This window comes from Saccoglossus kowalevskii, chromosome 17 (genome assembly GCF_978046115.1).
Source record: "Saccoglossus kowalevskii chromosome 17, keSacKowa6.1, whole genome shotgun sequence".
Lineage (NCBI taxonomy): Eukaryota > Metazoa > Hemichordata > Enteropneusta > Harrimaniidae > Saccoglossus > Saccoglossus kowalevskii.
In genome coordinates this window covers 18892015-18903292 of record NC_140657.1, presented here as the reverse complement: position 1 = coordinate 18903292, position 11278 = coordinate 18892015, and the positions used below count along the sequence as shown (strand labels likewise).

Below are 11278 nucleotides of genomic sequence, written 5' to 3'. Positions count from 1 at the left end.
AACAATGCTGAACGTCACCGAATACACCAATGCATCGCAGAGGTCTGGAAAATGTGTTGAAGGCACTGATTCGCGCTTGATGGAAACACTGGTTACGCTAACTCTTTGTATAACCACTCCTGTATTTTACGTATGCGCAACCAATAGTACCATTATTAAGCGAGGAAATACCCCAACGAAGTTTTTCCTTCATAGACTGTGTTTTTACAAAGCGAGGAGTCCTATGTCTCTTCCAATTTAATCGTTTGTTAAAAAGAACATTATTATTTCAACCATGTGTCAATTATTCGTATACAGTAATATAATGACATTTTTTTGTATGAAACATTGCCATCTACATTTTTATTAAACTATGTTTGAATTGGTTTCGCGCTCATTTGTACTGATCTAAAGCGTCGATACTGAGTGAACGATTCATTTGTGTAGCGTTTCTCGAATAAACGCATGTTGTTGTTGTTTTTTTCAACCAGGACGCTATAATCAAAACAAACTTAGCTCTCAGACATTGATGTATAGAATTTCAAGGGCAGCCGCAATCACCTACGTTGACAGCTCAGTCAGCCAATAAAATTAAAGATTCATTGGCGAATTTAGATGGGGCCGACGGAGCAGCGGCCCCCTATTTTTAACAACCAACAGGGCTTTGCGCCATTGGCGCTCGTGAACTTGGCCTTCGGCCAAATTATCGCCCCCTCCCCCTATTCCAAAATCCTAGATCCGCCGCTGTGATCACAGCTGAGAATCTCGCAAACCGTCTTGTTCCTCAGCTCCTGGGAGCGAGGTTATTTGTAGGTCTTTACTAGACTCGTCACATCCGACATATAGTATAATTTATGGCCGACATTGAAACATTTAAACAGAATGAAATATTGTCACAGATGACCTCAGTGACCTCACTAACAACGAAAGACCTTGTGATGTACAGTATATCCATAAACATGTTTCCTATATTCTATGGTATACAAAAAGAATAAATTAAAAATCGATGATGAGGAGTGCGTTTCAACGAAGACAGTGTAGACTTGATTTTCAAAAACTCGACTACGCAAATTTGTCAGGTGTTTGTCTTAGATTTTCATGATGGTGTATTCTCCATTTATTCCGGTTGGTGATTATGCTACGGTTTGCTATTTTCATAACACAGAAATTGAATAAATGTTGTTGTAAGTATGTAATAATCATTGTGTAATAAACTGTTGTACATATAATAGTATATGTATTATACCAATCTCAAGGTCCCTCGTAAGATAAGGTAACACGAATTGGACAATGTTGGCGGGCAAAATACTAGACCAAAATTTTTGACGGGAAAAAATACTTGTCAATGTTTGACAGGCATGATTTATACTTAAAGTTGCATTTCATGTGAGGCACCATTTACATTATCAACATGTGGATGGGTAATGGAAAAATCAAATGCAGAATATGAATTAATGCAGGAGTTTGTTTTTTAAAGATCAGTTACCATATAAGTGTGTCCAGTACCGTCGACATGAAATGATCGGGCTAGTGCGGCCAGAATATAAATATATCATTGCATGGGTTCTATATTTACATCGCCTTTCAACTAGACTTGCAAAGTCGGGTCTTCTTTTTTGTTTTACAAAAAATATATAATTAATTGTCAATTTTGCCTTTTTAACGTGATCGGAAAAACTAGCGTGACTGCGAAAGAAATCCTGACTTGACGCATCTGCAGGCGACCCCCTGTGTTGGAGTGAAAACCAGGGCGGACTCACTCCGGTGATTATGCCACAGTCACTCTACTAGTAGATTGACTGTGTATATATAGTATATGCTAATAAAAAGTTGTTGACTAGCATTGACAACGAATCAGTGTGCAGCTATATACTCGTACGTTATATCACAGTCATGTACGTGACCTTCCACTTCTGAGGTCCCGGCGATTTTGAAAGAATATTTATATACATTAAACATTTAAATCGACTTGTGTTCAGTAAACATGGATGAAAGTATCGCCTTCGCACTTAGAAAGTTGAAGTATCTATCTCTGCGATCGAATCGAATCAACAATTAAAAAGTCATGTTTACTTTCACTCATGAATAATCAATGACATCATGAATAGTTGAAAGCAGTCGAATGTCCGCAGATGCGTCCAGTCGGGATTTCTTAGCGGTCAGGCTAGTTCTCGCGATCACGCTAAAAGGACTGAAAGAACAATTAATTATTTCTTTTTGTAAAACAAAAAAGAAGTTCCGACTTTGCCAGTCTACCTTTCAACCAACGGATCATTAACATAGGATTAGGATGCCTCTATTTAGACAAAGGGGATGTCAGGTCATACTTGAGTGAGTACTTGTGTTGACTATTTCGAAAACTGAACTGAATGAGTCGGACTAAGTCGTGCGTACGTAGTACAACACATTAATATTCAGAATAATTCTGTCAAACTACCTTACTCTATGCATTGATCCATTGTTGGTCACTTTTTGTTTCACCTCCGATCGGGTTGGTTCGACCTATATGCTTTTTCCCCATGTTTAGGGTTCGGCTACTTTATATTCGCACTGTCTCGACGGGACTCTTGACCATTGCCGATCACAACGAACAACAAGGTACGTTAAATTGGTTAAACTAAATATCTATGTTATTTATTAGATAAAATCAGATATAGCTTAGTTTGATTCGCTTTCTCGACTCGGGCTCCCATTAGTGACTCCAGTGTAACTGCCTCTACATCTCTAACATATCTCTTATTTTTACTATCACCAATTAATAATATGTGTGAAAAACATTCACCAGCATGAACACTGATTATAATCTGTTGTTTTCCCGTGAAAAGTTGTTTTCCCGTGATTTTATCAGGCGACTCCAATGACAGTCATTTTATTGAGGTCAAACTAGGACACAAGTACTTATCTAAACGGGGTCACTGTATTATAAATAAATGCCTTTAAAATGCATTTTGAACGGGTTCATCTTCAGCCACCGGATTTTGTGTATAAATATTCTTTAGAATCAAAGGTTTCTGAGAATAATAAACATACATTGCAAAAAAATATTGTTCACAGTGCACGAGGTAATAAGCAAACTAAAGCAAATGAAATGACTTGAAAGGACGTGCCCACTCATTTATATTATTTGAATTTCTCAGAAAATCTATGGCTGGGTATGTTATTTCCATTTTTCAACCAAAGAATATAAATTCAGTGTTTAAAGTGAACAATTTATGGAAATAGATCGTAACATTTGCATATATTGTATTTTTTTTAAATTAAAGCAACAAATTTATGGATAAATTCTCTCCCATCTAATGAGTATTTTACACACCTTGTTGACACCAGTGCAGCAAAAATAAATTCTACTGTATTCATACACTTTTATAAACAAGACATTCGGCAGCAGTCAAGATGAACTTGCCATGACAAGATCAATTGTGGGATATATATATCAGTATATCATATAAACAATTAAACGTGCACCGTTTGGTATTTACAGTTTACACAAATTCGAAGTTTTAATGAAAATGGTAATGGTAAAATGGTGTTTAATATATTGAAAGCAAATTGAAAAGAAGGCAAAACCTAGTGACACATATCTGAACGGTCACATTCACAAGACAGTGAGCTGTTCTAATCGACCTTGCAATCGCCATAAAAACATCACTTAATGGATTCGGATGGTGTCGGTAACAAACTAGTCTTGCTGTACCATACAAAGGTCATTACAGGGCTACACAACTATTCAAAATATTCAAGTTATGAGTACAAAATCATCCTCGTCAGATACAAGCTTTAATATATAACGTACTGAAGTTCACTTATCGTAGCACTCCGAATCCAGTGGAACATAGCAGTTGATTTATTGCAACGATTTTTTTATACATCTTTTTAACTGTGCTAGGGGCATTTGAGATAACAAAAATACTTATATATAATTTTCATGAGTCCAGTTAATTTTGTTTAGATTTTAAATGCATGAAAATATAATATTTTTTCAATGATTTAAATTTATTTTTGCTATTTTTCCAACAATTTTGTTTATTTTTTAAAATTCAGAATCCACGGGTTGACTAATAAAAGTGCACATTTTTCGATTAGTTTAAAAGTTGTATTTTTTGCTTTCATATTTTTTGGGGGAATACGATCTGTTTCACTTAGTTTCAGTAGCCCTTCAAAGGGGATATTTTGAGCTTCAATGTCAATTTTATCAGGTGTGTAGAGGTTACTGTAAAAGGTGTGTATGATTTTGCGTATTACAGTTTGATTTTTCAGTAAAGAGTGTTATCTTAACGCCTCAGCTGAAAAATCGACTTTTTGTTGCCCTTCTTTTTCTCTAACTTGAAAAAGAAGGAATTGCATTCATCACTTTCATTTGGAACCTGATGTTGCGCACGCGTAGTACTACCTTTGTGTTCGTGTTGTACAAGGCGTGCAAGAAGTTTTTTTTTTCTTTTCAGTGTAGCTGCTTAAGAGCCGTGCATCGTGTGCAGTACAACGTTTGATGGCTTAGATTTCCATTCCCATTGTTCGGTTTTGTATTTATCTTGTTTGAGTGTGCAATACTGTTGTGTGAGTAATTTTATTTTATTTTTGCCAATAACCCACCATATCATGTGTGTGTGTTATTTCGAAGTGTTTGCCACTTCGCCCAAGAATCAGTTAAGATAGCCACATACACTTCATCGCGCAGAATTTCCGTATTCATGCACCACACGAGACTTTTGTTTTTACTGTCACCAATGGCGATGTTGATGTGGACAAGGGAATGGTTAGAAAAAACTAATGCATCATTGCTTATGTCGATATTATTAATTTTCCAACGCATACATTTGCTATAAAACCTGTCAAGGCACACAAGCGTACAACCCCGCCATGCATCAAACTGTTTTGAGGAGCTATGCAGTGCGCATGTCTGGTTCAATCAATCTATTACGGTCAATGTCGGGCTGAGTAGTATAATTAAAATCGCCTCCCATGATTACTAGGTCATTATTTAGATTACAGATGAAATGTTCTATTTTAGCATTCCCCGCGCTCAGCGCCATTAATGGGTGCATAGGACATTAATTATGCGAACAGGTTTGTCATTAATTTGAACATGAGCGTGCAACACGTATCCAGGCATGATTTCACACTGTGATAACATATTCACAGTAATTCTGTTGCTGCTGGAGAAAACATCATCATAAAAGTGTGAATTAAAAGTCAGCAATAAAGTTATCCGTTTCGATTTGCTGTTTATTTTTTTAATGAGTCTGTGTTGAGCTTTATCAGATGTGTTCAACTGCATGGTATTGTGGTAGTTTATCAAATGTCAGACCAATATTTTAAGATTGGGGCAAAATTCAAAACACTTCTCCATAAATCTATGAGAGTGCAGTGTAGACATCAAAAGTGTTTGACATTTGCATTTGATATCGGTGATTCACTGCTGTCAGTGCATATTGAATAATCTGAAATGATAGACCCCTCATTCCAGCTACTTTCACTGGCCGTTTCCTCAATATCATCAGCGGTTTTGTTTTGTGGCATAGGTGTACTGAAAAAATCTTGTGATTGATCAGTTATATCACTAAAATCAATGAGGATTTCGGATAATGGCGAGAAGCGCGGGAATTCAACTGTGAAAAGTGAGGGAGATGATGGAAATGGAGTTGACACTGTAATCCCGGGCTGTGGCTTTGGATTACAGACCGTTACATTGGCATATGCGTGTCGGAGGAGTTTTTAGGGTGAAGGAGTGGGGGGAGGCGATGCTGATGCATTGGAAGGGAAAGGAGGGGTTCGTAACCTCTTTTCATCAATCGGACAATTTTCTTGAACAATTTCACACTTTTCCTTTTCTCTATCAACTGGCGATTTAGAGTGCATGCGCTTTTTACTCGTATTTGTTGATGAACCTGTATCCATTTCAGTTTCAAGTTCAATATTATCTGTTGCATTATCGGTCTCATGATTGTTGATCTCAGTATCTGGTGCTTGGGTGTTAATTATATCAGTTATGTCATCGTGTCGTCGTGCAATTTGTCAGGAGAATTTAAATCAGTAACTACATTCACCTGTTGAGAGTCTGATGAAGAGCAATATTGATTATTTATCATTTGCATATTCATTATTTGAGAGTTTGGGCACGTTTTACGTGTATGTCCCTTCAAGACACATGAAAAACAAGTCATTTATATGCCTGACCTTGGAAAGTGATGGGTAATAAACCGTTGATATTGAGATATTTTAAATGTACATAAACTTGGCGGCAAAAAGACTTTACGTGTTTTAGTGATGTTCTTTAGCACTCGAGCAAAATCGCTCGCACCGCGCTCATTACACGCCCCCATTTAGCTAAGGCGTCTGTAATAGAATTATCAGGTAAAAAAGAGGTGAACATTTGATACAACAATTTTTGTTGAGGGGCGGACAAGGGGTTCAACAGATCGATGAAGATCTTCAATGTCAATGCCAGCGGCAGAAACCATGTCGACCCATGTAACCTTATTTAAAAAGACAATAACCGATCGGTTCATTCGGGAAGCTGGCACAATATTTCTTAACCACGACTAAATCTGCAGCCGACTCCACATACGTTTCTACCGGAATACCATCAATGTTTTCACACCGTACCGCATAGTTTCTAGTAAGGTGGCCTGTTGGTGTTGACGGTGTTAACACCATTATTGAGTTGTTTACCCCGACCCTGAAAACCTAAATTCAGCAAGTGGCTCGAAGTCCAGTAAGATAATATGTACTAAAAACATTATGTACATTGTACTATAATATAACACAGCAATGCTGGAACTATTACAATTTTTTGCCCGTATGCTCGTAACAAGCTGAACACATATACATTAATAAATCTCAAATTCTAATTATTTTAGGTGTTTATTGAGATAACATAGGATACAAATCTGTGTTATAAGATGAGGAATACGTCGTACATTAAATGCCTTCACCTGACAGTAAGTTGGTATTATTTTAAATGTAAACGAACCCCTAAAACTAACGCTTAAGACACAGGCAGTTGAAGTTGAATAAGTTGACGTCATGTACACAATCTCAATTAAAATCAATCAAGAATGCTTTATGTGTGGCTGCTTAGTTTGTGTGAACTGACAGAGGAATTAGAATGAATTATGTGACCTAATTGAGAAAGTACCTACAAAAGAATTACTGTGACAATGAATTAAATACACTAGTACGAGTGGCAAGTACGAGAGAGAGAGAGATTATATTATATATATTATTGAATGGCTATTGAATCCACTTCACCTGAACAGCCTAGATATAAAATCAATACCAAATGCATGACTTAAAACTGTACACGATGCATATAATATGGTAGCGCGGACTTTCCTACTGTGAAAGTGTAGGGTAATGTATTTTCCAGTCATTTTATATATTATATGTATATAGTATATTATAACACTTAACTGATTTTTTCTTGTAGATACTTACCTCGTTACTACTTACTGCAACTATTGTGATATGGTATAGCATATTCACGAGCAACCTCATGCCACTTAGTGTGTCACGTGATAGTGGAAGGTACACTACAAAAACGGGACCATCAACGTGTCAACCAGCAGAGAATATCGTTTTTATAAAAACTCATAAAACAGGAAGTACTTCACTTCATTGCATCTTGTGTCGCCATGGATTTACAAAAAATCTTTCATTCGTGTTTTCCGCGCTTAATACAGAGAACGGACATATACGAAAGATGCATATCAATGAGTCGGTAATACTGCCACCAATCAGTGGCGTTAATTCATCTTCAAAATACAATATCCTTACTGGTCATGTGTCGTACAAGAGAAAAACAATAAACTCATTCATGGAGGACAACCCTATTTATGTGACTATTTTACGAGAGCCAGCCGCGCAAGTAGAGTCACATATGAACTTTTTCAAGGATAGAGAAAACGTAATGGCGTCTGTGCAAGCATTTCTTAAAAACCCACGTACCTCCATGAATGCGGCGGGCAGAAATAATCAGTTGAAAGAATTTGGATTATCCTTCCAATCAACACTCAATGAAAGTATTGTGAATGAAACCATTATGAGACTGGACAAAGAATTCGACCTAGTTCTTATACTTGAATACTTCGACGAATCTCTGATTCTGTTGAAAAATTTGCTGTGCTGGAGTTTTGAAGACATAATATATTTAGCACAAAATCAACGTACCACACGTGAAACTATCACAGACACATTTCGACACAACGTATATAAGTGGTCAAATGCAGATTATGTCTTTTACAATTATTTCAACAGAACATTGTGGGAAAAAATTCGACAATTTGGTCCACGTTTTGAAGTCGAATTGACACATTTTCAGGGTCTTTTAAAGAAATACAGCGACCAATGCGCCATGTTTCAAACAAATGGCACTATAAGGAGTAATTTAACACGACTTGTCTATAAAAGTAGAAATAATACACAACTTTGCAAACAGTTGACATACAATAGCATAGATTGGTATCATCGTATTGCAGTTCAACAAGACCCCCAAAATGTTTTCAAAAAGTTCAGAATAAATGATAAAATCTAATTTCGGATGTGGAAATCGTAAGGGATGAGATATGTGCCAAATTGATAACTGTAACAGTATTATTAGTTGTTTATTTTTAAGCATTTTTGATAACGTATTGGTTTGTAGTGGTTTGTTCATTTTTTTTTCGAAATTTTCAGTTTTGGTTTTGTTTATAGCATTCTTAGCATTTTCTTTTTATTTGCGGTTTTAGATCATAATGCTTACCTCTTTAGTCATAATCGCACGGTGTCATTAAATGTTTAATATTGTACATCAGATTAGTTTATATATTTATTTGGACAATATAAAGATCATATTGCGATTTAATGTCAAATTTGTGGACATCGTGGAATTATTGCAAAATTGCGCAAAATTTGCCAATGTGTCGTTATAACTACAAACGTACCGTCATGCAAATGAGACCAGACGCACACACACACAAATAGCGAAAGTCATACCTTACTTTATATTGAGGAAATAGTTGCGAGTCGGTTACATGTGATCAATAGAATATAAAAAAATCTTGACCATGATATCAGATTTATTAAACTCGTCTCGTAATTGCTATAAATTCACCACCAAAGGTTCAGCATTATAATAATGTTTACATTATTTTATAATTATTATGGAATTCTTTCATCATCATTGGGTAATTATTATAGATTATTGTTTTATTGTGTTTTATTGTGTAATTCCATTGTGTTATTATATCATTATTGCGTCATTATTTTATTGTGTCTACATTACTATACCATTATTGTTTCATAATTTTATTGAGTTTACATTATTTTATCATTTTGTGTATCCATCGTCATTATTGTTTTATTATATAAATAAACAAACCCTATCCTAGCACCAAAATGAATATCACATTCAGATCCATGTGTTAGAGAAGATACTTGCTGGGCGAATGGTTCACTTATTTTCCTTTTTCTGTAAATTTTAACAACCAATTTTAAAGCGGCAATGACTGTTACTATCGAACTGTTTTCTCTGACTGATATTTTTGATAAAACTCATCCTGTTTCATTAGTGCAGATTTGTAACGGCCATCGACAAAATGTAAACACTGAAAGCCAAACATATACGCTATATATCGACGTAGTACATTAAGGTTTCACACCATCAATTAGTTTAATACCATATACCGTTCATATGGTTGTTGTAAGCCAATTGTTTTTTTTTACCGCGTTTTATCTGAAATTACGAAAGCTGAAGTTTGTTCTTTAACAAGTACTGGTGAATTGTGAATCAGAGCAACTGTCTATCAGCCATTTCAAATCTTTCTGCTTTTATGAGAATATTGAAGGTGGAATGCCTTACAAATATGTTTTGTCATTCATATTATACGAGATTAGGCTAGGGAACATGTGCTTGTCTGACCAGAATTCTATTACATACATGTGGTTCAAAAAAAATAAAATATTTTTATCTTTGTAACCTGTTTTTTTTTTTTGTTGTTGAGGAAATTCATCCATTTGCTAACATGTTCGTGTATGAAGTTCTAATTAGTGGTATGAACCCTTCTATCACTTGCAAGTTAAGAAAGATGGCGTCGTTGCATCCAGGTCTCCTGAGGGCGCCATATCTATTAAAATCCAGTCTTGTAAACCAAACCTCCGGGATTACGGTACAAGATAACAACTTGGGCCCTGGGGACATGTCGAATTCATCACATTCTAAACAGTCTAAGCAGTATGTGTGATTTTCCTTAACAGTGTGCGTCACAATTTTCTACTATCCTCATGACATCATTGTGTCTAAACAATATTTCGGTAAGATTTGTTCAAGTTCAGACTGAAAATTCGAATGAAAGATATAAACAACAAATTGGCTCTATACAAAAACGTCTTTGGGTGGGAGATTTGGTTCACGTGCGCTCGAGTGCAAATAGGGATGTCTGTATTTTTGGTGAAATGCGTGTGATTTGCAAAGTTTGATTTCGACAATTTCGAACTCCCCATTTGTTGATGGGCGGGCAAATGCGTTTTCCGTTGTGTCTCTTTCATCAGATTTGGCCAGCACCAAAAAACGAAATGTTTTTTTTTTAATAAAATTATTTACTTACCACACCAACTCATGATTGCCAACAATGTGCCATAGCGCATGAAACATTCACGCATCTTCCACTTCTATAAGTTGTGTGAATTTCTCTGTTCGTCACACCTTCAGGGATCAACACGTCATAGGATATCTCTTACATAATAAATTGGAACACGAATGCATTATACGAGAAGCAGTCCCATTTAAAATCATATATAGATGGCATGTATTTCAGAAATGACAGAATCTACCCAAAACACTAGCCACTTTGCATATTGCTTTAAGGTAGAGTTGCAGTTTACCTGACAGGTATTTTAATTAGTTAATTAGGAAACCAAGATGACCTCCCTTGTCCACAAAACTATATATTTTCGGAAAGCTTATTGTATGAATTTTAAAATGTTGTTAGTATTTTTTTTATGAACACTGTAATTTGAAATATGCACAAAAATGTGCTTTTTTGGTCAAAAGTGATTTAAAAAAAAAATGGCTCTAAACCATGCTTCTGTTTCCCGTCAAAATTGATTTATGGGTACATCTGTTTACTATGAAGAACGTGCCGTCTTAAAAGCTGTCTACTAGTTTTCAATTTTGCAGGGCAGCAGCTCAAAATTCACTACTCAAAGTTTATGCATAAATTAACACCCAGGCTAGTTGTCAGTACGATTGTTGTAACACTGTTCAACCAAAAACAATGCTCCGATGGCGTTTCGAGGATAAACACACTGTCAATCAATTGTGAAA

The 11278-nt window shown here is 35.8% G+C and overlaps 1 protein-coding gene across 1 annotated transcript; it reads left to right on the top strand.

Moving 5' to 3' along the window:
- The first annotated feature begins 7678 nt into the window (after positions 1-7678).
- On the top strand, positions 7679-8509 carry LOC146732706 (galactose-3-O-sulfotransferase 2-like). The gene has a single exon (XM_085491923.1). The coding sequence runs from the start codon at positions 7679-7681 to the stop codon at positions 8507-8509; it is 831 nt and encodes a 276-aa protein (XP_085348049.1).
- The last annotated feature ends 2769 nt before the right edge of the window (positions 8510-11278 follow it).